The sequence below is a fragment of the Amblyomma mixtum genome, chromosome 1, assembly GCF_055824585.1.
Source record: "Amblyomma mixtum isolate Tamu chromosome 1, ASM5582458v1, whole genome shotgun sequence".
NCBI classification, from domain to species: Eukaryota; Metazoa; Arthropoda; class Arachnida; order Ixodida; family Ixodidae; genus Amblyomma; species Amblyomma mixtum.
The window spans coordinates 65,014,874-65,041,181 of record NC_143012.1 but is presented as its reverse complement, the minus strand read 5'-3'; the positions used below and the strand labels follow the sequence as shown (position 1 = coordinate 65,041,181).

General features: G+C 49.5%; 1 protein-coding gene across 1 annotated transcript in view; it reads left to right on the top strand.

Moving 5' to 3' along the window:
• Positions 1 to 26,103, top strand: part of LOC149366533 (uncharacterized) — a 53,717-nt gene extending 27,614 nt beyond the window's left edge. The window contains exons 10-16 of the mRNA XM_089551268.1: positions 3,982 to 4,125; positions 6,261 to 6,374; positions 9,418 to 9,491; positions 11,208 to 11,324; positions 16,871 to 16,986; positions 23,370 to 23,629; positions 24,861 to 26,103. Coding sequence (XP_089407394.1) covers positions 3,982 to 4,125; positions 6,261 to 6,374; positions 9,418 to 9,491; positions 11,208 to 11,324; positions 16,871 to 16,986; positions 23,370 to 23,629; positions 24,861 to 24,952 — 917 coding nt within the window. The 3' untranslated portion in view covers positions 24,953 to 26,103. The remainder of the gene's footprint in view (positions 1 to 3,981; positions 4,126 to 6,260; positions 6,375 to 9,417; positions 9,492 to 11,207; positions 11,325 to 16,870; positions 16,987 to 23,369; positions 23,630 to 24,860) is intronic.
• The last annotated feature ends 205 nt before the right edge of the window (positions 26,104 to 26,308 follow it).

Here is a 26,308-nt window from a genome sequence, read left to right as displayed (position 1 = left end):
ATTTTACAGAACCCGTTACGATTCGGGGGAATATACGAACAATTTTGCAAGCCGGTGCGAATGATTGAACGCACAACCAACCACCCACGCACGCAGGCGAGTCCATGTAGAGGGGGAGAGGGTATGGGCTACTGCCGCTGGCCCTCTCGACCCCCGCGTCCCTTCCGCTGGTCTCGATGGGCACGCGCTACAATGCATTGCCTGTAGCAACCCGACGAGTCAAGGTGAGTCACGTGCCCGACAGGGCTACGTCACCCACTTGCTGGCAGCTCATTGGCCTATCGAAAAAGTTGTCTCGCCAGCTGCTGGGAGCTGGCCGGGAGGCCGCTGCCGCTGGCTGCGCCCATTTTCCTCGTTCATCGCTGCCGTGTGCGTTTTGCCAAGTGCAACGTGGCCTGCCCAAACCTGACAAAGACGTAAGCTGCGCAAGCGTTCGCTGTTGACATGTTGCAGAAGCGGAAGGCACTTTCTTTTAAGCAGAAGCTTGATATACTCAATAAGTTCGATGAAACCCCGGCGAAGAAAAGTGTCGACTTGGCAAAAGAGTGAGGGCTGGCACCGTTGACTCGAGGCCCGTGTACTGTGCGATGTCAGTGCACGTTAAAGAACCCCAGGTGGTCGAAATTTTCGGAGCCCTCCACTACGGCGTCCCTCATAGCCTTAGTCGCTTTGGGACGTTAAACCCCATAAACCAAACCAAACCATCAAGCTCTGCACCATTGTTGGGCAGAGAGATGTTATTTTGAAGGACGCTCAGAACTTTGGTGTCGACGTGAAGCAAGCGAAGACGGCGATGCATGGTAAGCTGGAAGAGATCCTGCTGACATGGTTTCGCGGAGTCACAGCGGCCAGCGTCAACGTGGACGGCAAGGTACTGCGAGAAAAAGCTGACAACATCGCACTTTCTCTTGGAATCGAAAGTTTCCAGGCTTCTGGAGGTTGGCTGCACCGATTTAAAGAGAGGCATGGACTTGTGTACGGAGTCATCTCTGGTGAAGGAAAGGAAGTGGGCGAGTCAGCTGTCGACAATTGGCTGAACACACTGCTGGCTCTGATTTCGGAGTGGACTTTGTGCGTGAAAGGCCAGGCATGCCAGGGCGGCCAGAAAAGCAAGGAACGAATGACAGTGCCTATCCCACAGCTGAGAATAGCCAATGGGATGTGGCAGCTTTCGTGATGCAGCCGCCGCTGTGGCTCAGTGGTTATGGCGCTTGGCTGCTGGCGCGAAAGGTGCGGGTTCGATCCCGGCCACGGTGGTCGTATTTCGTTGGAGGTGAAATGCTAGAGACCCGTGTACCGTGCAGTGCCAGCGTACGTTAAAGAACCCCAGGTGGTTGAAATCATCCGGAGCCCTGCACTACGGCGTCCCTCATAGCCTTGGTCGCTTTGGGACTTTAAACCCCTCAAACCAATCAAACCAAGCAGCTTATGCGGCCAGCTTTCGCAAACCAAGTGCTCATGAAGCCGTTCTCAGCCGGTTTTTTTCTCTCCGAGTCAGTCCTTGATGTTTTGCTGTCGGCATGTTATAGTGCGCGCATCTGCGTGGCCCATGGTGCGGGCGTCTACAGCTAGGAAGCTTTTCTACTGTCAATTTGGCCCGCTGCCATAGTGGCTGGTCCCCGCATGTACGTGCAGTGGGGATATCACCACGCGCTATCACATGATGTGATCACTACAGTCGGATACAACTTGAGTCTGCAGTGAAGCTCTTCCCACATTCAACCTCCGCGCACAGAATACCTCCACGAGGAAAAAGTAGTCCGCTGGTTAAACGTTTCTTGTTACCTAAATAAGAAGCTTATCACAAGAAAAAGATTATGAGCTCTAGAATTTTGATAGGTAGATTGTTTGATAGAGCCTCGCATTAAAAAGCTCATTTCGCTTACTGTTGCGATTGGCCAGCGGAGTAATACATAACGCCGCGGACCGCGGCCTAGTGTTAGCAACTGCTGTTTTTTTAAAGTTGTATCCTAATATAAGGGGGACCGACACTCGTTTTTTCCTTTTTTAGAGCGAAGAAGCTCTACTCCTCCCATGCTGAGCCTGAAGGCCAACTGGCTCTTTGATTTGACCTCCAACGGGAGGCGCGCCGCATGCGCAAAATCGCGCTTGTCAGGTGCCTCGATCTTCATCTTCGTCACCACAGTTGCGCGCTTGGCAGTCACGTCCGCTGCGGCGCCGACCGCCGCTCTGGACGCGATTTGCTCTTGCTGAAGCCTTGAACCAATAAAGATGAACCAAACCCAAACCGTGTTTAACCATGCTTCTTTCGCTCTGTATTCCGCTGAGCCACAGTCACTTTTTTTATGACCAGGCTTCGAGGTTATCGCCGGTCGCGCCCTTCCGAGTATTTATTTTTTTTTTCTCCGTGGTAAAAATGCAGGAGGCGTAGACTTCACTCCGTGGTGCTACGGGACGACGGCGCGGGAAGTGTGAGCGGGGCTTTACTATTGGCCGCCGCAGCACTGTTATATTAAATCATCCCTTACTTGTTCCATGTGCCACATACTGTTGTTAGTGGAAGGTTTTTTTCACGCGCTACTGCCGATTGCTTCCTTCCAAGCCTGATTTCTTTCAAGTCACGCGCTTTCGCAAGGGCTACTGGGAGTCTTTGACCGACGGCGTAGCCAATGGTAACGCTGGGCGCAGCGGCGTCGTCTGCTGCAATGCCTGCCGCGCTTGCGCAAGCGCGCTGAGACGGCGGCCAAGTAGGGGTGGGGGGGAGCCGGCTTCAAAAAATGTGGCTTAATCGCCTCTCCTGAGTTCTTTTCTTCCTCCATGGGTAACAAGGAGCCACATCACGGCTGCCGCAGATGCCAAGACAGCGAGCAACGCATCAATGGCGGCAGCACATAGGGGGGGGGGGGGGGGGGGGGGAGAGAAACCGAAACCGAAAGTACCGAAAGTTTGCGGTGGTCAGCCTAAGCTGCGCGGCGAAACCGGGTCACGTGACAACCATAAATGCTAGATGTAGCGGCGGGCTCACTAGGACCTGGTCTGAGCGGACTCCGGTGCCTGCGGTCGGGGTGGCGGCCGCGCAGCGGGTGTGGAGAGGGTACGTTGTGTCCCTGGCGACGGAAGGGAGAGGGAAGCGCATTTTGCGCGGTCGCGGAGGTTCTTTCTCTTCGGGCTTGACGGCAGCTGGTGTGGGCGCCACGTGCTTGCGGCGGGTCGGTGTCAACGTTTCTCCGCGTGCGTTGGGGGCCTCCTTGAGATGCGGCCCATAGCTCGTTGCTGCGCTACGAGATGCCCCCCTCATCTTCAGTCGCGATGGCAGGTACGCGCTAACTGGGACGTTCGCGATAAGCGGCGGGTATACGCGCCCAGTGTACGATGTTTGATTAATGGAAGCAGGTCAGGGATTTCATGCTACTTAGCCTCGGGGGAACTGCTGCACACCTTAACATGGTTTTGCCGCCGCGGTGGCTCAGTGGTTACGGTGTTCGGCTGCTGACTCGAAAGACGCGGGTTCGATCCCGGCCGCGGCGGTCGAATTTCGGTGGAGGCGAAATTCTAGAGGCTCGTGTACTGTGCGATGTCAGTGCACGTTAAAGAACCCCAGGTGGTCGAAATTTCCGGAGCCCTTCACTACGGCGTCTCTCATCGCGTAAGTCGCTTTGGGACGTTAAACCCCATAAACCAACCAACCAACCTTAACATGGTTTTTACTGTAAAGCATTGCATTACTATGCCTTTATGTACCAGCATGATCAGAGCAAAGAATGGGCAGTTTGTGCACTTGTGAAGTCAAATCAGAGTTGGTGTGTTGGTGTGTCAATGATAAAGCATCAGAGTGTAAGCAGTTGGAGAAGACTGGGAGGGGGGGGGGGGGGGGGGGGGCGGGGCACTGCCCTTTATGGAAAAATTTTGGGGAGGCAGAGCCCCCCACCCCCCTCCCCCCCCCTCGCGTTCCGGAGTCCCTGCCTTTTTTTACTGGCTAGCTGAACCTAACTAGCATGGTGCCTTTTGGGCATGTTGCAGCATCCCGCTTCTATGAGCTGCTGGATGCTTACCGGCTCAGCACCGAGCAGCTGGTGGAGTACAACTATCCGCGGGCACATCCGACGGAGCGAGGCCGGGCCCTGTTTGGAGGAACTGATAGCCGGCAGTACTCGAAGCCGAATGGTGAGCCCCCTTTTTTTTTCTTGTTACTTCCAGGTTCCCAGATCACTGTTGGCAGCGCCTGTTCTTGTCTTGACCTGCACTATTCTTGGGCTGGATAAAAAAAAGAAAAGCAAATCTGTTTCCTTTGTGCTGATTAGTGGGAGGGAATTGATTCTCGTTGGCAGTGTCATCAGAACAAGAGTAAGGATCGGTGTCTGCACTGTTCTGTGCTTTGGGATGTTGTTTCTGTAGGAGTAGTCTTTGACTTAAACTTCTGGTTTAAGCATCTAGTTTTAGTATATCTGCAACCTAACACTTATACACACACGCAGAAAAAAGATATTTAATGCACGTTCTGTCTCAAGGCATACAATATCATTCCAGGTGTGTCTTTTTCACATTTTTATGTGAACCTTGGTGGACCATATGTATCAGCAGCGCGGCCACAAAACAGGAAGAAGAAGAAGATAGTACAGACTTCCAACTTTCTCTCTGTACTATCTTCTCCTTCTTCCTGTTTTGTGGTTGCGCTGTTGATACATATCGATTGCAACCAACTAGCCCGGCAGATGGTGTTATTCTTGGTGGACCGTTTTATGAAGTGCTTTACTGTATTAATGCGTATGTGCTTTGTGTTTCTGTGTGATAATTTAGCTGAGAAAAGTATGTGCAAAGTGGTGGTGCGGAGATCTGATTGACATTTAAACGTGTCTTTTCCATGCAATACAACCAGTGCAGTTTAGCAAGTCATAAGTCTATGCCGTATTATAGTGTTCTGTCAGTGAAGAGATAAATACCTTTAGTACTACAGCAGCAGTGGCTCATAGGAGGGATCTGTTCATGAACTATACTCTATCCCATAACTAACTTGCAGCCCTACCAAAAGCAGAGAGCTCCTCAGCCGATCAGGAGAGCGTGTTAAACGTGTTCCTCCCCGCCTCGCCGTCTGTATGTCGTCTGCTCGTGGAGTACACAGATATGGTTAGAAAAGAGCATAAATTGATGCCATCTACATACTGTCTTCCCATGCATGCTTACATTTGCTAAATGCTAGCATTTTGCATGACGTTACGCTATTTGTCACATTCATACTTTTAGTTCAGCGCACACAAACTGAGAATGATAAGGTGAGCCCAGTGGCGCCATCTGGCGGTTAGAACAGGAAGCATTTTTGTCAACAATCAACGCTTCCCTTTAGGACCAGAAGGGGCAGAATCGTTACTCTGAATAAAAAAATAAAGCAAAGTTATTGCTCATACACTTTATTATAGGTGAGACCAGACGAAGTGAAAGCCCGGTGCTCCATTTATGGCCTCTGAACGTACTGAAAACGGCAGCAACAATGACGAATTCAGTCTTAGGCAAGAGGTCGTGCTTCGAAAGGGGCTGCCATTTTGGAAACAATGTTTTAGAGCATGCAGGAGTCACGTGCTTAAAACTCTGGAAATAACATACGTAACGTGAGCTTACATTAAGGCTCGATATGATATATCGTTTGGCGAATGAGCACTTTAAAGCTGTCCCATATGCCCGTACACATATTTTATCCTGGCACTACTATCCACAGTGTCAAAACATTGCCTGCGCACTCGTCACAGCTTTGGTAGTGCTGCAAGGTACTACTGGGATGGAGTATAGCTGCTGCTGACTGTTTGACTAAGTGAGTGTTCTGAAGTGGGAGCACAGCAGGAAGTGTGAGAATTAACCCTCCCTGCAGGTGAAGGCTTGTCAGGAGACTTCGCCGCTTCTGCCTGCATTTAGTGTTGGCGAACGTAGCCACCGACAGAAAAATGGGGACTCCCAATTCCATTATATATTGGCAATGTGATAGCATTAGTAGCTGTTGATGCCTTTACCGGAAGTGCCATCGCTTCCTGTCTGGTGCTGTCACTTCTTGCCTGGTGATGTCACTTCCTGTCTTTTACCAGAAGTGACATCACTTCCTGTCTGGTGGTGTCACTTCCTGCCTGGTGACACTTCCTGCCTGGTGATGTCACTTCCCTTCAGCCAGTGGGCAAATGCTATGACCGACCATGCATTTTGGTCCCATAAGGTTTTCTAATGCTGTCTCATTAAAAATATGAATCAACTGCTGGGCCGAGAAGAGTGGCCAGCTTGACCCTCTGTGCTGACGTGTCCCTGTGCCCTGCTTGCAGATCCGGTGCTGCGGTGCAGTCGGTGCGGAGCCACCTTCTCGCTGACCGAGGACGGAGACTACACACGCCCAGAAGAATGCGTCCACCACTGGGGCCGACTCTGGAAGAAGCGGAGTGAGTGGGCAGCGACCCCTTTACATGTCCCGGGGTTGCCACTTGCTTTTTCTTAGTGCGCCACTCTTAGGCAGCCGTCACATTGACTTCGTTCTTCCCGTTATAGTGGAAGGTCGTTGATTCGAACTTGCTCGATTCGAAGCTTTGTTTAATAGGTGCACTAGGTGTAGTGCACCTATTAAACAAAGGCTTCCCCTAATTTGAACTCCATGTAATTGGAATGGATTTTCAGTCCCCTCTGAATTCGAATTGTTGAAGTTTGACTATTCCACCCTTAGATATCTTGGGTTACAGGGTAACTATGGAAAGAAAAATGGTGTGTAACATTAAGAGATCGGAAGTGGGCGTAGCGAGTGAGGGAACAAACGTGAGTTAATGACATCATGGTCGGAACCAAGAAGAAGAAATTGGCTTGTGCAGCAGAGGCAAGATAACCACTGGTCCTTAAGGGTAACGGAGTGGATTCCAAGAGAAGGCAAGCGTAGCAGGGGGTGGCAGAAAGTTAGGCGGGCGGGTGAGATTAAGAAGTTTGGGGGGATAGGGTGGCCTTAACTGGGAAAGGACGGGGTTAATTGGAGAGACATGGGAGAGGCCTTTGCCCTGCAGTGGGCGTAGTCAGGCTGATGATGATGATGACACAGTAACTGAAGGAGGACAGTTGTGAGGATGTTCGACCACATCCCCTTTAAGCTACTTCTGTGGTTTTGTTTTACTAGGGCATTCTGGCTACTTGACCCAGTGGGTTTTCAGCATTCAGTCCCGTTTCCCTGTCGTTGACACAGTTGTATCAGCAGTGGCCTATGATAACCAAGCTGTAGTTCTGGTTGTGAGGATGTCTTTCAGCTGTCGAACTGAATGTCAGGCATTGCAGTGAGTGATGTTTCAAAGCAGGTTGGTTGTCGGAAGGTGTTGTGCTTTGCAGTAACTTAACTCTTTCGCTACCGCGGAAAAATGCACAATTTGGAGTGTACTGAAAGAATTTTTTTTCACAAGAACTAATACACCCAGCACATATTGCAATGCATGAAATTGTAGCTTATTAGTTACACTTCTGAATGAAACAAACAGAAGAGTTGTGTGTGCAAAAGTAAATGAACATTTATTTGTGAAATTTGCTAAAAATACAAAAAAAGTATATAGCAAGAACAAAAATTACCGGCTGCACTAAGCCCGAATTTGATTAGAGGAAAACTGGAATATACAAACTGTTGCGCATGTTTATAGCTGTCATTATTCACAGTTTCAGCTATGAGAAAAATTTACTGCACTTTCCATGGCTTTTCAAGTCAAGGGTCATGACTGTGGTGCCACTGTGAAGAGCGATCAGGGGTGAAGATGTGAAGCAGAGGTAGACTGACAAGTGCTTCACATAAGGTTTTATCTTTGTTCTTCCCTTGTTCTGTGATAGCCGAGCTTGCAGTTTCTTCTTTTTTTTCATTCTTTTTGGTTGGTGTTGAATGGATTCTATGGGGGAGGATTGGGGGCATGGACTTCTTTTCCCTCATCATACCCGAAGATTTCTTGAATAAGCTGCTCCCTGAAAGCCAGCTGATAAAATTTGGCATTTTAGGCAAGCTCTAAAACATCAGGAAGTTTTATCTATGTGGTTCAAAAACCAGGACACTTTCCAAGTCTTGCCAATAGAAGCTGCCGCCACTGAATCATCCGGGTCCGTTACGTGAAAAAAACAAACAAATAAAAAGCGAAAAACCAATTTTGAGAAATGATTTTTGATGGCAGAGGGCCAGAATAGATTATTCTGGTATTTCTGTAGAGATACAGTCGTGGCAGGTCAACAATTCCAATGTATATGATGATTCCAATGAACATCAGAATATCCAACAGATTCACGTCTTCCCATGAGCCGTCGCGTCGAATTTGCTGAAAATCTTCATCCATGCATATTTATTGGTGTTTCTGCACACGGTCTTCATCATTTCCGCCGTGAAGAGCATAAAAAAAAGTCGAGAAGTCGAGCGAATCTCCGAGCGCCGCTCCGCAGCGATGCGCCGATATGGACGCCTAGCTGTCGTCTTGGTTGAAAAACGCGACGCGACCTTGAGCATTTGGCAAACTGCCTTCGCCATACGTTGTCAAGACCTTGAAGCACAAAAATAAACCACTGTCATCAATTTCAAACCGTATGCACCGCAGAAAACACACAGCGAACGAAAACAGAACTTACATGCAAGTGCGCGCTGACGTTCCAGGCTCCCGAGGCGAAGTCTCGCTGTCGAAACCGAAATCCGACGTTTGTACATTGTTGCCCGACTAATAACCACTGCTTTCGTCGCAAAAAACGAAACCGAAACCAGCCGACGTGCTCGGTGTCAGCTTTCGCTTTGGAGGAGCGCGCGGCGACGCGGGCGCCATTTTCTCCGGCTGACGCTGCTGCGGTCGTTCAAAGTTTTATTTTTCACGGCGCCCCCTCTTGTCAAAACACTGAAACCAAGGCTGCAATCGAAAGAGCAGTTGTTGAGCTCGCTAACTAGATGGCGTAGGACGTCCACGACGCTCCAAAATGAGCGTTTTTGAGCGGGAGATTTGAATCGATCATATGCGAACGAAGTCCTATGGCGCGGTAGCGAAAGAGTTAAGCAGTGCTGTGCTTAAACAGCGTGCAAATCGACAGATATCCTGTTCTGACTTTAAACATGGCAGGGAGTAGCCTGCGTGACCTTTCAAGACAAGGAACTTGTGCTCTTGGGATGGTTGGGGTGACAGCATCTAGAGGTGCAACGGCATTACGAAGGGAAGGCCTGTTGTGGCTACTGTTGTTTTAAAGTATGTGCTACTGCTGAGAGAAAAGTAGACACTAGGACCATACCACGTGGCTCAGACAATATGGTCTGCAGCGTTTTCTCTATGAAGAAATAATAATAAAGAACATTGCGAGATGTCGGGTGCACCCGGTACCAGTTGGTTTCCAACTAATTTGCGGTTTTGCATTGAAAACTTCCAAAAACGTGGTCTCTTGTTTGACTGAGTTGACATGGCTTCCACGTTGTAGGCAAGTCGCGTCATACCCCATTTTGATTTTCAGTTGCTGGGGCCCTGGAGAGTCGCTACAGCTGCTGCGAAGGGGACGGAGAGTCGGACGGCTGCTGCGTTGCCAAGGTGAGGAGAGAGTGGCACACATCGACAGAGGGATTTTGCCACACCACTGCATTCGCATACAGTTTCTTAAGGGGACTGCAATGCTGGTAGCTCTCAGTGTCTTGCTCCTGTGCATGCATGTGCAGCGAGCAACCTCGAGCCTTGTGTTGAGACAAGCCGCATATATTTTGCTGGCATCTTTTTAGTGTCATCTTTCCTTCGCATCTGTTGGCAAGGTGGAGAGGCAGAAGAGAGGGCAAAATTTGGCTCCTCTCCTTGCAATCTGTTTCCATTAAGCCCATGGCAGGAGGTAGTGTGTACCTACCCTGATGTCGTATGTACTATGGTCCCAGGGGTGTGTTGCGATGGACTATATAGAAAACTGAGCAAATGGCAATGCCCTGATGTGACATGTACTCTGGTCCGAGGGGCGTGCTCTGATAGACCATAAAGGTGTCTATATATTGTTACAAGGAAATTCCCCGCACCTCCACCAAAGTTGTTACGGGAAAATGCTATTTACATATATTTACAAGTGGTAGGTGAATAGTTCCTAGCTCGAAGCAGCAGGGAGCCCCAATGCAAACAGGAAGCCCCATCAACCTCTTCTACTTCGTCCGTTCCTTTCACGCGGGAGGTCACTTCGTCTTCCACTTCCACTTCGTCATGGCAGTATCTAAAGGCGACGTGGATGGGAGCCAACTTAGGTTGCAAAAGGCAAAGGTCACAGCTTACACTAGAATCTCGATGGTATGAACCTCATTGGGCTGCAAAAAAATTCGTGTCATCTGAAATTTCGTACCGTATGAATCAAATGAAATTCCTGTGCAGAAGTGTGGGAAATGCATTCACGCTTATTGCTTTTGTGGCTGAGGGGAATTATTTACGGCTGCTTGGCCACAGCTCACTACTCACGGTGAGTAGAGCATGACTGGCGATTGCGACGTTAGCGTGTCAACCGTTATTCGTATCAACCGCGTCCGTATCACTGAGGTTCTATTGTATATTGTCTGCATTGGCATTAGATGCATCAGTGTTTGTTGCACAAATGGCCTTTTTTTTTAGTGCAATAGCACTACTGGGCACATTTTCCGATTTCGGGCACACATACTTGCCTGAAGCCTGCTTTGGGGCAGGTGTCCTTATGTACTAAAGGCTTTCGACCTAAAGGCCTTTACCTGGAAGGCATTTTCCATGATGGCCTTTGGGTAAAGGCCTTCAAGTGAAGGCCTTTTAGAAGGACATCACGGAAAATGCCTTCCAGGTAAAGGCCTTTATGTCAAAAGCCTTTAGTACATAAGGACACCTGCCACGAAGCAGGCTTCAGACGATTACGTATGCCCGAAATCGGAAAATGTGCCCAGTAGTGCTACTGCACTAAAGAAACAGCCAAAGGCCATCACGGAAAATGCCTTCCAGGTCAAATGCCTTTAGGTCAAAAGCCTTTAGTACATAAGGAGCCTAAACGTCCACCGTAACTAGTGCTACCGCGTGGTATTCTGTATTTAGCTATGCTAAACCGTTTGCTAATTTTTTTGTTGAGCCTAGTGATGAGCTGTGTGGGGATGCAGTGTAGAGCGTGTTGAACATAGCTAAGTAGTTTCTTCATGTGCGTGTGGTTGTCACGAGACCGAGCCCTCCTGATTGCTGTGTAACTTCCCTCTCCCGCTATGCTGGCCAGGATCGCAGCACCCCACTCAGTTATGTCTCTACCTGCCCCACCCTTCCCCATTGCAGGGCCATGTACACGAAGGCCTAGAGCCAAGCCAGCTGACGGGCTTTGTGTCTACGCTCGCCAAGAGCCCACCCCCCGGAGGGGGCAGTCCTGGAGTTTACGCACTCGACTGTGAAATGGCAAGTGCCCCAAGCAACCTCACTGGCTTAGCATGGACAGGACACTATGTAAAGCAGTTTGAACGCATTGCACCGTGTGCCCTTAATGCATTGGTCTAACATCTGGGGTCACTTCAGTTATTAAAGGGGCCCAGAAACACAATCTTAGTTAACTGTTTTGCCTGTTGATTGCATACAGTCAGTTATAATGGTGCTATTAGCGTCAGTAACACCGCATATATTCCGCTTTTTAATATTTTAATGTCCTCCCAAAAACAACTTCATGGCTCTGATGGTGTCGCCACACAGTGTCGGGTTTTTAGCAGCGGATATGACATCACCTGGTGCGAGCTTGATGATCGGACAAACAGTAAATATACTGCAAATTGTGTGAATAAATAGAGACACATTTTGTCACCTGTCTGCGTTTTATATTAGATCAACAAAACCAACTTGTTTGTCTGAGATAAAAGCCCTGCAAAGCAAGTAAAATAAAAATACACCACCAGGGGCGCTCTGGCGTGGAAACGACGGTGCCAGTCTCAGCAAGAACGAGTTACAGAGAGCAGGCAACCATGGAGTACAAACTTCCGTGACGTGCTCTGGCTGGCTGTTTTGATTGGTTGCGCCAGGTGCTGTCATTGGGAGAGCGAAATAGGAGTGGGAAGCCTCGCCAAAATCGAGTTGAGGGCAGCATTTTATTTGCTTGTATTTTGAAATTTCTTCTCTGAATAACTCCCGTTCCTGTGCATCGATTCCTGTAATTCTTTTTAAGTCAGCATCTGTGTGACATAAAGAACCCACCTGAAGTATAGCCGGTATCCCCACAAGCAGTGTTTCACAGCCCCTTTAAGGCGAAAGCCTTTAATGGCGCATAATGCTGTGACCGAGAGGTGTTAGCAAATTTGTTGGAATTTTGGGTGTCCACCGAAATATGTGAGACAGTTACTGTGCAATTTCCTTTCCTCAAATACAATTTTCCACTTGTGTCCACAGTTACTGGGTAAATTCTTTTTCTCAAATACAATTTTCATTTTCTTCATTAGGGCCCCTCTTTCTCAGGGGCCCCTCTTTCTCTTTCTTCTTTCACTCCTACTTCCTCCCTTCCTGTAGGTGGGATTCAGGTGTCCACTGAGATGACAGAGAATTACTGTGCCATTTCCTTTCCTCAAAAAGCATTGTGTTCAATGCATCCCACTGAACAGGTGGTAACATTCCATGGACTCCCTGGCAGCGCTACAACACACTGTTGCGTTCCACTCCTAAAGGCAAAAGATTAAGCGTCATTAATTGGCAGTTAATTAAAGGGTCCCTGAAACGGTGTCCATGTAGGCAAAGAGAAGTCGAAGTATTGATACACACTGAACGATCCATCATCCTACCGCAAAAATTTTTGATCTAGCTTGTGTGGAACCAGAGATAATGGCTATTAAAAATGACCACCATCCTTTTCCCTCTCAACTCGTACACCGGAGCGAACGATAAAAAAATAAAGATTACAGGCCGGGACCATGCTCCGCCCACAAATACGTCATCGACGAGATCGGTTTGTTTACTTCCGGTTGACGCGCTCTTTCGCTCGCTCGCTCGCTTTCCCGCTGTCTGCTGTGTTCACCTGTGTCTCGCAACCGTCGCTGCGGCTTCTCTCGTACTATGGACCCCGACCTGAAGGAACGACGGGAAGCGGGTACGAGCGCGGAGAGCGGCAGCGTCATGATGCCGTACAGCGCGCTGCTCAGGGCGCTCGGCGCCGAGCCACGCCGGGCCGGCCTGCCAGCCTTGATGCCGGCCGCCGGCGACTGAAAAACGCGCTAGTATTGTTTGTTCTCGTCCATAGCAAGCCCTAGGATAGATGCATGTCAAAAATGCATAATTTCTGACGATCGTTAACCAATACCGAGTTGCTGGTAAAAGTGATGACTGCGATACAAGCAAATGTAATCCAACAGCCGCTTTGGTGCTGCTGCTACTTGGTGCGATTCGCCTACCGTCTGCTAGCTTCGTTGCTGAAGGCATCGTGGAAATCGACCATATATTTTATTATGGGATGAGTTCGCAGTAAAGCGATGTGAATAGTAGGCCTTTTCTTATAGCGCAGGCAACTTCCGAAGCGCAGTCAGCTGTGGTTTCGATGCGAAACCAGATAGGCCTAGCGACGACTAGGGCAGCCTGGGGCCAGCGCGCAGTTCGTCGCGCGGCGTTGCCGCAGGCGGTGTCGTTGCCGAAAGATCGACTTTTGCACAGACATATTTTCGTTGCTCGAATCTAGGAAGCATCCTCGCTGGTATCATGGCTGTTTTGCATTTTCTTGTGCGAACGTGATGTACGCCGAGCATGCCGGCCGGCCAGCCGGCCAGCCTGGATCCCGTCTGCCGGCGACATAAAAACGAGCTAAAGTGTGTTCTTGACGCAAATAATAAACCCTGGGATAAGAAATGTGAAAAATGTGTCATTTTTGAAGATCGCTGACCAATACTGAGCTGCTGGTAAAGGTAACGACTGTAATACGAGCCAATTTCTTGCCACAACCGTCTCGCAGCTACCGCTGGCCCGACGTGGGGTCCGGCTCGCCTGGCGCCCGCTCGCTGCGCTGCTGAAGGAGTCGCGGAAAGTGACCATACTATTATTTTATTGTGAGATGACGCTGTTGACTGCAAAGCGATGTGTAGAGTAAGCCTTTTATTATAGCTCAGGCGACTTCCGAAGCGCCGGCCGCTGCAGCTTCGATGCCACAGAGGCAATAGGCCTAGCGACGACCACGGCAGCCAGGCAGCAGCAGAGCTCGTCGCCCGGAGAACCCGCGAGCGCCGCGAGCGGTGCCGTTGCCGAAAGCTCGCAACATAAGCAGGCATGCTTTGTCGCTGCTCGAGAAGTATTTCTGATAACAAGGCGATCTTGCCTTGTGATATTTGTACGCCATCCCAAGCAGCGCTAAGGCATTGCTGCACGGCGGCGAAGAGCGACACCGGTTGTGAGCGGAGCTTGGGTAGAGCGGCGCAGCGATGCTCACCGCTCCGAGTCTCCCTGCTTGTAGTGGGGCGGCAGTTCGCAAGCGATGATCGGTGCGGCGCGTCGGCCAAGTTTTTAAGGACACGGCGTTCAGAAATCGGGCGCTGAATCCTGACGACGACGACAGCTCGCTCACTTCCATCTTTCGGCAGACAGTGCCGAAGGGCAACATCTTGCCGAACCCTGGCTTTGCAACCAACGACACAGCACGGCCGGTCCATTTTTATTGCGCATGCGACGGAGGTCGCGACAGAAATCAGTAGTGCGGTGACTCTAAATTGCACCTCGATTCGGTTCGACGGCGGCGCCGGCGGAGTGACACAAGCGGCACGAGCAGACGAAAACATTGTAAACCGGAAGTGCAGTACTAATTTCTGACACCCAACACACAATAACTGCGTAAACATGCATATAAACGACAACTCTGCTTGCTGAAATGCGAAATGTTTCCGAAAAGAGTAAGAGTGTGAAGTATCTAGAACTTCTAGTTTGTTAAATGCGTGATTTCACGTTGGCACCGCGAACCAATCATAGCCCAGCACTTGTGACGTAAAGAGTACAAACTGACGTAATGAGTACGGATTCGGGCGGAAGTTCACCGCCGCTGGTCGCCGCGAGGCTCGGGAGAGGTAGTTTTTGAAAATGTATTATAAATTATCTACTCGCCTTTGATGTATTGTACGCGGCCTGAACGTTCAGTGGCCTACGCTCTACATAATGCAAGTATTTTTTTGCCAACCTCAGACACCCCTTTCAGGGACCCTTTAATGCACCAACAGAATGTGAGGTGAACAATCGCGTAGCAGAATGCAGCACTCAGGCTTTCGCCTTTCACCACTTTAGCCACTAAAGTTCCTCGTAATTTTTTAATCAGACAGCTCTTTCTCTACCATCTTTTAACAGTTCTGGTTAGTTCTCCTGGGGCCTGGATGCTTGACTGTTACAGTGGACGGAACATGCATGATGATGACGATGGTGATGTCAGTTTGCGTGGGATCCTCAAGATGGTGTGTAACTCAGGACATTGGCTATTAGCTGTTTTGTTAGCGTAGTAGCGTCAACGGCCTCATTGTAGCAGAATGCAGCACTCAGGCTTTCGCCTTTCACCACTTTAGCCACTAAAGTTCCTCGTAATTTTTTAATCAGACAGCTCTTTCTCTACCATCTTTTAACAGTTCTGGTTAGTTCTCCCGGGGCCTGTATGCTTGACTGTTGCAGTGGACGGAACATGCATGATGATGATGATGATGATGGTGATGTCAGTTTGCGTGGGATCCTCAAGATGGTGTGTAACTCAGGACATTGGCTATTAGCTGTTCTGTTAGCGTAGTAGCGTCATCAACGGCCTCATTTTAGCAGAATGCAGCACTCAGGCTTTCGCCTTTCACCACTTTAGCCACTAAAGTTCCTCGTAATTTTTCAATCAGACAGCTCTTTCTCTACCATCTTTTAACAGTTCTGGTTAGTTCTCCTGGGGCCTAGATACTTGACTGTTGCAGTGGACGGAACATGCATGATGATGATGATGATGGTGATGTCAGTTTGCGTGGGATCCTCAAGATGGCTGATGTGTGTAACTCAGGACATTGGCTATTAGCTGTTCTGTTAGTGTAGTAGCGTTAACGGCCTCATTGTCTGTAAAATCTGGAGCAGCAGTGTGTGCACGTTTTTGAAAGCCTTCTTGATATACAGTGTATGTAGTGTATGTGGAAAGCCTTCTTGATATGTCGTATATAGATATATAACTGTGTGGGCCTGGTATCTTTACAGATACCAGGCCCACACGCCATAAGCACTCTCGTACTTTAAACGAGTACACTTTCCGGACCGACTGCTTTAAACACTCATTCTTCCCACTAACCATACGCGAATGGAATACCCTTGACCCAACCATCACAAGCTGCTCATCATTAAATACCTTTGTAGCCCTCGTCGAACACCAACTGGGTACGGAATAAATGCTTGACGTACTTTTTCATATGTACCCGTCTTCCAGTCAGGCACAAATCGTGTTCATTGTGTGCGCTTTTCTATATGTTCTTCCGTTGCATTACCTTCCATTTTTGCCTATTATTTTTAAAATATTGATTCATTGGCTTCCAGTGTCTGTTCTGTTCCATGATTACTGTTTTCTGTTCCGTCCATTTGAAAGTTTATACCCCTTTACTTCTATTCTTGAGTTTTTGTTAAACATCTTACCCCCACAACGCTGAGTGTTTACCTTTGTATATTATGCTTGCTTTGCCTTATTGTGCTTTAGACTGTTCAACTTATGCCCTTCCTGTTATAATCCCATATGGGATGGACAGTATGTACCAATAAATAAATAAATAAAATAAATATGCAGTATATATGGTGCCAGCTGTACATATTGTGCTTCTTAGTTGCATACTGCAGTTTCTACCACATAGGTTTTGTAGACACCGAGATAGAGGATCGTTTTCTCTAGACTTGCTGTCTGCCAGTTTTTTTTTTGTCGCCTGATTGCACTGGGTCTTGGAGAATGTGTTTGCATTATGCGACGAGCGTCACGCTTGAATTGTGTCTGTTATGTGCAGTGCTACACGTCGGAAGGTATCGAGCTAACAAGGGTGACGGTGGTCGGCTGGGACCTGCAGCCTGTGTACGAAACTCTCGTCAAGCCCAAAGGGAATATTCTCGACTACAACACACGGTTAGTGCCCCCCCCCCCCCCCCAAGTGCATTGTGCCAAAGGGGGCCATTCTCTGTCTCTTTTCCTCATCCGCAACTTTTTTTTTGTGGTCCACTTTGCACTGTGTGTCTTGTGGTATGTGTGTGTGCTGTGCACTGCTGTGTGCTTTGCATTGCATATTATTGCAATGCAATGCAATGTGCCCGCACCTGTGATGTCAAAAGACCCATAACTGACCCTGTCCCCTACGACCCCCCTCACCCACACCCACGGGCTTTGAGCCCCTCTTGACAAACAGATTTATTCATCAGTGTACATCGCTACGTTTAGCAGTGTTTTTAGCAGCGCTCAGAACCATAGGTGTTGTTCCGAGTATTATTTTCGAAGCACAGATTCCATCTGCAAGCTTTACAGACAGTGAAAGTTACCGTGCTGAGGAAATTGAATGGGTTCTCAATAAGCAGAACTAGGCTAATTTGAACTTCTAGTTTATTCGAACCGACGGTTTGGTCCGACCAGCATCAAGTGTGTTAAAACGGCTCCTCTTTAATGCAAACAAACTTTCGGTTCTTCTTTGAGTTCAGGTTATTGAGAATTGACTGCATTGGCAAATATACTCGTCATTCTAACAGCCTGCCCTTGGAGTGGCTACAGCTACAATAAGAGGCCACAGTGACATGTGAAGCCAACTGTGCTGAGATCTTCCCATCATTACTGTGCTGCATGAACTGCCCAATGAGCACCTGTCAGTAGCTTTGTACGAAATGTTGTGGGCACAATGCACCAGCTATTTTCATGCTTGTCACTGATGCTGTCAGGAGAGCTGGCACAGCAGCATTGAAGCCCGAGACAGAGCATGACAACAGTCATAGTGGAATTGTGCAACTCTAGTCAACCAAAATGAGGACCTGGTGGTTTGAGCTTTTGCTGTGTGCAGTAGGCGCTGAGTTCAATCCCCAGTGCCGCTGCTGTCCACTGGATTGCCAGCGGATACAAGCTTTTCTCCTAGCCTGGTGTTCCTAGCCTATAGCTCTGCCCACATCATGCAGACCAAACTCTGTTTGGTCAAGTTACCTTTATGCCATTTAAATTCAAGTAATGGTAATCTTATAATTCTGGTCCATCAGGGCGTGAGGCGAGTGGTATAAAGCATGCTCCTCTCAGGTGGTGTTGTTCAGTTACTGTCATCAGTTTAACCCTCTCGGACACGGACTGTATTCTGATACAGTAGAACCCCGCTGTTACGTTCCTCACTGCTGCGTTTTCCCGGCTGTTACGTCGTTTTCTTCGGGTCCCGGCATAGCTTCCATAGGATCCAATGTATTGGGAACCCCGCTGTTACGTCGTAGCCGAGGAAACGATCCCGCATGATACGTCGCAACCGGGCTCCCCGAACCCACCCGGGCAATGCGCGCCAACCGGCATTTTGATTTTTGACGAGTCTTGGCCAGGCTTGGCTACGGAACTGGCTGCAAGAAGCCGCACGCGAGTTGGAGAGGCCGCCACTAGATGGCTATCTGCCTCGCGAACGCCGAATGCCGGGATCTTTATCGTGGGAGGTGGTGACGAGGAGGCGCGGCTGCGGGCGCTTATCTGTTCTTCTCATCCAGCGTATGCTTCGGCGGACGCAGTTGTTGCGACGCGCGTCTTTTCTTTTCTTTCGCTCTTTCTTTTTATCTTTTAACTCTCCTCTATCTGCAAGTGACAGCAGTGGTGGCTCGGCTGGAGTCAGTCGGCAGGCCCGTGCAATTTCCTTTTCATCCTTCTCTCAGTCGCAACAACATCTTTATCGTGCTTTGATGGCGTGATAGCTTTGCGTAAGTGGAAGGCGCTTCCCCTTGAGGAAAAGCTGGACGTACTAAATGCAGTCGACAGGCAGTCAGGGCGGCCTACGCGGAGCAGCGCGGCGAGCAGCCTACGAAAATTTCAGTGCTTGACGCTGTGCACAACGTCGCTTCAGCGTGGACTGCAGTGAGCGCGTGAACTGCACAGCACTGCTGTGTGCGGTGTGGCCGCACCGCAAAGCGACGCTGACAGCAATGCGGCCTTTGCTATTGAGAAACGCGTTGTTCTTTCCAGCGAGCGAAAGAAACTGCAATCCACCATTCTCGATTTTTTAAAGTCCTAGGGTCAATTTGCGGAAATAAATTGTGTCAAGTCAAAGCTGCACTGTTTTCATTAATTTTCGGTGCTTTCCTCACTGTTGCGTTTTCCCGGCTGTTACGTTTTTTTTCCCGGTCCGGTGAAAAACGTATGAACGGGGTTCTACTGTATTGAGAAAAATCTGAAAATTTGTGTGTGTATATTGCGGATCCCCTACTTCACAAATATAATGTCAACAGCTCAAAAACTTGAGAGGAATTCACACACGCTGTGCGCTTCCACGCTCGAGGAATTGCAGCCCTCCTGTTCTTCATAAAATGCGTTAAAGGGGTCGTGAAACGTTTTCCGAAAATTTTGAACGACGTGTGTATTTGGAATTCTGACCCTTCATTCTATAGTATACCTTGGTTCGTTTCATCGTCTGGGTTGATTGAATAGCGAAAAAAACTAAATTTCGGTTTCCCAGCGCGCGTCCCCCTCAACTCACAGCAAACGTCATTTTAAGAAGCCAATCAGAGGCTTCCGTCGTCAACACAACATGGCGGCTTAGCGAGGCCTGTTTAGCCATAGTTGACCGAGGTTACAGCATGCATGTTGACTCGAATGTGGCACTGTCGTCTGCTCAGAATGGAGTCTGCTAGCTGTCAAGCTGACATATATGCGAAAACTTGGCCGGCGCGCCGCACCAGTCGCCGCTTGCGAACGGCCGCCTACTGCAAGCAGGGACACGGAGCGGCAAGCATCTTTGCGCCGCTAGACTCATGCCCGGCCCACATCCGGTGGAACACTTTTCCACCGCACGCCAGCGCCAGCGCGCTGCTTGGCTGCTGAAGTTCGCACCAGAAAAGACAAAATAGCGGTGTGATAAGAAAGACTGCCGGCTCTACTCGGGCGGCGACAAAGCAAAGCAAGCGGGCGGCGACAAAGCGGGCGCGCCGGGCGACGAACTGCACTGCTCTCTGGCTGCCCTGGTCGTCGCATCGAAGCCGCGGTGGACAGCGCTTCGGAAGTAGCCTGGGTTATAATAAAATACCTGCTTTTGGCATCGCTTTACTGTCAGCACCATCGTCTCACAACAAAAAATATGGTCATTGTTGCGGTGCGCTCGGCAGCGGAGCTATATAGCGGACGCCAGGCGCGCAAGCCGGACCGCACGGCCGGGCAGCGGCAGCTGAGCGGCGGTTGTGGCAAGAAATTCGCTCGTATTACAGTTGCTGCTTCTACCAGCAACTCGGAATTGTTCAACGATCCTCAAAAATGATCTATTTTCCACACTTCTTGCTTCCACAGTTTATTATTTACGTGAAGAAAAATCTTTGCTCATTTTTATGACGCCAGCGGACGGGATCCAGGTTTGCCGGCCGGCCTGCAGACTCGCTGTATTTCACATTCGCACCAGAAATGACGAAACAGCCATGCTATCAGAAAGGCTACCTGTGATGTTCGAACAGTGGCAGCATGCCGAGGTTTCGGCAACGACGACGCCTGCGGACGCGCCGGGCGATGAACTGCGAGGCTTGCCGGCGGCCCTGGTCGTCGCTAAGCCTACCTGGTTTTGCATCGATACTATCGATACCGCAGCTGAGGGAGCTTCGGAATTGGTCAGCGCTGTAAAAGGTACTACTCTCGTCACCCCTTTAACAGTGAACCTGTCCCGTAATAAAATAAAGATATGCTCGATTCTGCGACGCCAGCGGAGCTAGCAAATGCCAGCTATGCGAGCGGCGACCAGGCAGTAAACAAAGCGGTCATGAGATGAAATTTGCTTGTATCGCCGAATTAAATACTGCCAGAAACTCGCCATCAGCCAACGATCCTCAAAAATGATTCATTTTTGGCATTCATCTATTCCAGGGCTTGTTATGAGCGTGAACAAATAATACTAGCGTGTTTTTCTGACGCCGGCGGCCGGCATCCAAGCTGACAGGCCGGCCCCGAGAATCGCGCCCCCGCGTCATTATGATGCTGGCACTCTGCGCTCTCGCATTCTGCCCCTTGTCAGTGCGCCGCGCCGCGTGCGGCCTGTCATTGGCATCGGTTGGGCGCAGGCGGCGAGCTGCTGTCAGTCGTTGTTACGCCGCTCGCAACGGCACGTCGCGCGCCCGGCAAGTAGCAGTCATGCCGAGAGCCCGCGACATCTCTGCCTGCGGGAGCCCGACCGTGAACCTCCGAACCCGGTCGTGGACTCGAGTCTTTATCTCTATCGCAAGGGGTGGGTTGACTCGCAGCCCCGTCTGCAAATTATGCCTAACCCTCTTCACGCTTCTGGAATATATTTTTCTGCAGCAAAGAAGAGAAGCGCGGAGCCGATGCGCGCAACGATAGCTGACTCGTTCGTATCGAGTTCATGTAAACAGAGAGTCGTCGAGATGGGCTGACCTTGCTCAGCTCAATTCTCTGACTCAAACCACCGCTGTCAAGGAACACCGCCTAGATAGGTTCACGTAAGCAAGGCTATATCGAGCCGCTGATACTGAAGCCAAGGAGGATGGAGAAGCAGAACCGAAACCGAAACTGGTCCCAGGTCAGTGATTGATGTGAGCACGCGCTGCAGTTTAAAGTGTAATTACGCGTGCAAATAATTGGAAAACCTTGTTTCACTTTCTGAATTTCTCATAAAGCTATTATTTTAGGGCAAACTAAAGTTGAAGATATCCGTACGTTTCTGAAGATCTTAAAATGACGTAGTCGAGTAGTGCGTGTTCCAGCCGACGGCGGCGCATGGTCGTTTCATGAGCACAAAAAGGCAGCGATTTCGAACGGGCTTTATTAAATGCAGACTCAATATTGAGTCGAAATATTACGGAATCAGCATGTCTAATGTTTATGGAAGCAGTAAAAATTAAAACCGGGCAGCTTCATTTTCTTTTCACAACCCCTTTAATGCCCAATCATCCAAAGCTTTTTCTGCGACGAAGACTCGGCTACAGTGTCCTTTGGTAAAACAATCCACCATGTGAGAGAAGGAAAAAGTGGCAGTGGCAGACAATGCCCCCTAGACCGACCATATAACTTTGTGTAGTCCATCTACCCGCTGCGGAGTTATGGTGCTTGGCTGCTGACCTGAAAGACGCAGGGCTCGATCCCGGCTGCGCCAGTTGAATTTCAATGGAGGTGAAATTCAAGAGGGCCATGTACTGTGCGATGTCAGTACTCATTAAAGGGACTATGAAATAAATTTATCGATATTACATACAGATAGGCAATTCATCACTTGTCACCCCAGCGCAAGAATTTTTGAGCTAGCATCAATAACAATGAAGTTATAGACGATTAAAAATCACGCTCCTCCTCTCCCCCCTCAACTCGTACGCGCGGGGCACCATAAAGAAATAAAGAAAACAGCTCCGGGACTGGGCACCGCCCATGAATACGTCATTCGCTGACGTTCGGTTTACGACTTCCGGTTGTCCCACTCCCGAGGAGCAGCGTGCGTCGGCAGTGTCTCTCCGGTCTCTGCGCTTTCTTGGCTCCCGAACTCGCGACAGAAAGAGGCGGCAGAGGTAAATTGAAAACATATGCGCAAGGGCAATGCCCTGGCTCGCGCTTGCCCGAGTGGGTCGCGCGGCGGCTTGAGCAGACGATTTTCACCGCTACCGGAAGTGTGCCCGTGACGTCGTAGCTGCCGCGGCTCGAGCGAATGACAGCGTGTGGTGGCCTGCCAACGTCATGGGACTAGTGACGTCTGTTTTCCCGATTTTGGTTCCAAAATGGCTTCCTACGAAGACACCAAACGGCCCGCGAATTTTAAAAAACACGATTTTGAAAAATTCATAATAAATTGCCGGCTGAGTTCCGAAGACTCATACTTGGTGTCAATGCTTCTGAGCATCACTTCTAACATTTACAAGCGCTTTTTAATTCTTTGCATGGTCCCTTTAAAGAACCCCAGGTGGTTGAAATTTCCGGAGCCCTTCACTACGGCGTCCCTCATAGCCTGAGTCGCTTTGGGACGTTAAACCCCATAATCCAAAGCCAAGGCATGTTTGTTAAACGAGCCCATTTTTTTTAGGCACAAAATGGCCCAACCGTTTTGTCCGGCAGGGATTTCAAACGTTGCTGGTATCTCCGGCTTTGTGAAAACACCTCTAGCTGCTTCATTAGAAAGGTTGAAAAGTTGTGAGCACTATTGTAGGTGCCGTGCTACAAAGGGTTAGTTTGGAAGGCAGCTAGAATTAGCATGCGGCCTCGGTCGCCTGTTCACCCGATGCAACTGAGGATGTCCTGGCAGTGAGATGCGATGATGATTCTCATGATAAAGTCACTGCCCGCCGTCACGTGTTGTCCTCGGGGGTTTGCAGGTTCAGCGGCCTGAAGGAGGAGGACATGGTGGGTGTCCAGACGAGCCTGCGGGACGTGCAGGCGGTGTTGCTGGCGCTCTTCTCGACGGAGACCCTCCTGCTGGGCCACAGCCTGGACTCGGACCTGCGCGCCCTCCGTCTGGTGCATGGCCGGGTGGTGGACACAGCCGCCGTGTTCCCCCACCGCCGGGGGCTGCCCTACAAGCGCGCCCTGCGCACCCTCATGGCCGAGAATCTCAACAAGATCATCCAGAACGGAGGTGAGCCGAAATTATTCGGAGACCTCCATTACGGCACCCCTTTCTCTCTTTCTTCTTTCACTCCTACCTTCCTCCCTTCCCTTACGGTGCGGCGTGGTTCAGGTGTTCGGCATGGTTCAGGTGTCCGGCACGTTCAGGTGTCCGGTGTGGTTCAGGCGCACAGTTTCAGGGTTCAGGTGTCCGCTGAGATATGTGAGACAGATACTGCGCCATTTCCTTTCCTCAAAAATCAATTTACCCCCTCTCACTCTGGTGTACACGTGCACTGGGGGCTTGTTCCCCTAGCATTGGCTTCTTGTTTGCCGGGGCCCCTGGTCATGCCACTTGTGGCATGACCAGTGTGGCATAGCAGTGTCTACTGTTTAAAGGTCCCTTGTAGTTCCTTTTGAGTATAGCGTATAACTTCGATCGCTGGACTGTGTTGTCATGAATATGTACAGGGTTGGTCAAAAGCTCCCAGGCCACAGGGTCTACTGTTCTTCGGTATGTCCCGACACTTAAGATACCGATGGCGAGAAATCACGGAGTCTGTGTTATGTCATGTGCATGTCATGTTTCACGTCACTTAGTCCTGTGTCTTCATAAGAGAATCCCAAGTTTGAATCAGAGCAGCGGGAAAAGCTTTTTGAACTTCGAATCCAAATTTCTTAGAAATAAATGCATCTTTCGCTGCCGGCCAAGTGGCAACAAAGCCATGAAATGCCGAACTATCGGATCTTGCTTTAAAAAAAATATTAATAGAGCTCTCCTCACTGTCCCTTTAACCCTGTCCTTTGCCAGTTGCGGCCACCGTGTCCCCGCAAACTTCTTAATCTCATCCGCCCACCTAACTTTCTGCCGCCCCCTGCTATGCGCTTGCCTTCTCTTGGAATCCACTCCGCTACCCTCAAGGACCAGCGGTTATCTTGCCTTCGCATTACATGCCCTGCCCAAGCCCACTTCTTCCTCTTGATTTCAACTAGGATATCATTAATCCTCGTTTGTTCCCTTACCAACTCCGCCCGCTTCCAATCTCTTAAATACACCTATCATGCTATCTGTACATTGTCTGGTAAGTGCTGGTCAACTGGTTTTATTTGAGGCTGTACGATACAGAGAGATTGTGTGGCCACTTGGATAAAACACAGTTTACTTTGTCTGCCAGTCGGTCTTGATTAAAGCGGTCTAGATTTCCTTCACTATGCCTTATGCTGGTTTGCAGAACTGACCGTGACGGATTTCGCACTTGCAGTGGACGGTCACGACAGCCAGGAGGACGCGGCAGCCTGCATGGAGCTCATGCTGTGGAAAGTGCGTGAAGACCTCAAGAAAGGCATCCGATGACAGCGCGGACAACGCACTGGCAAAACCAGACGCAACGGCCAAAACTGCCGGCACACTTCCTTGGCCGGTGGAGGTGCGTCCTGGATGCCCCAGAAGACCAGGGCTGCCTGCAGTGAAAACATTTGTCCATTATTATGCCACATGCCCTGCCACGAGCAAAAACCGAGTGAACGTCAGGAAGGGCCCTTGTTGCACGTTTTTTTTTTAAATATATATTTCACGGCAGTCTGAGCTTGAGGCTGGGCCTGCTTAGAGCACAAGAATACCACCCATTCATCTGCTTCATCAGGGGGCTGGGTGATAGGTATCTTGTTTATTTAAAAGCCATTGAGGTAGTCGGTGATATATTGAGAGAATGCCATGAGTTAAATGAGAGGAAATATGGGGAGAACAGATGAGATTAGTTTGCAGGGAGAGGCAGACCGAATAGAAGACAAAAATTGTCATTTGTTAAAGAACGTTTTCAACTTGATGCTGATTGTGCGTGACTGATTTTGCAGCTTTATGTTCGAATGAAAACTGAAACAGAAGGAGCACAACTATAAGAAATTGAGCCAAGACTTTGGGCCTTGGAAGACATTTCACACTAATACCCCTTAGGTAGTTAACGGATCGTTCAGAAGGTCACAATCGAGAGGGATGGATTTGGCAAAACTGAGCTGTTTGTTGTGGGTTCAGGATGCTTTGAGGCAGTATTTTCTCGCATCCTCCATATCGCTGGATAATTTGCAACGGTGTAAGAGATGTGCACCATCGTCAGAAGGCTTGGCGAAAACTGGTTTCTTGCTGTGGTGTCGTCGGGCTTCTTTTAAGTCCGGCTGCTTTTAGCGCACAGGTAAGGTGTGCTCTCCTCCAAGCCTTGAGGAGGTGCAACCTTCCACCACCATCCTCATTTCCCGGAGGCGTGCGTGCAAGTGCTGGTCGCATGTGGTTCACGCACCGTCGACCGGAGAGCCCCTCTCTCTATCACATGCACAACTGGGATTGTGCTTCACGTTTTGCTCTCTCTGCATCTGAAGAAGGCCTCTGAAGATGGTTAACCTTTATTTATGTATATACCACACGAATTCTTTTCCTCTCACCTGCTTTTTCTCCCCTTAACTGTGAGCAATACAAGAGCCACGTTCAATAAAAGTGTTGTTTCAAAGTGACTGGCCTCTTTTTGTGCGTTGAATTCATCTGAAAACTACGTTCGAGCTATAGAGGAGGACCTAGTGGAGAGCTGCGGATTTTTGACCACATGGGAAGTATGTGCCGTCATCACATGCAGTGCGCAGCTCGTTTCACAACCTTGTTTGCATCAAAATGTTAGTGCCATGGCTGAATATTTGTGGACACCATGAACTTGTGCTTCGT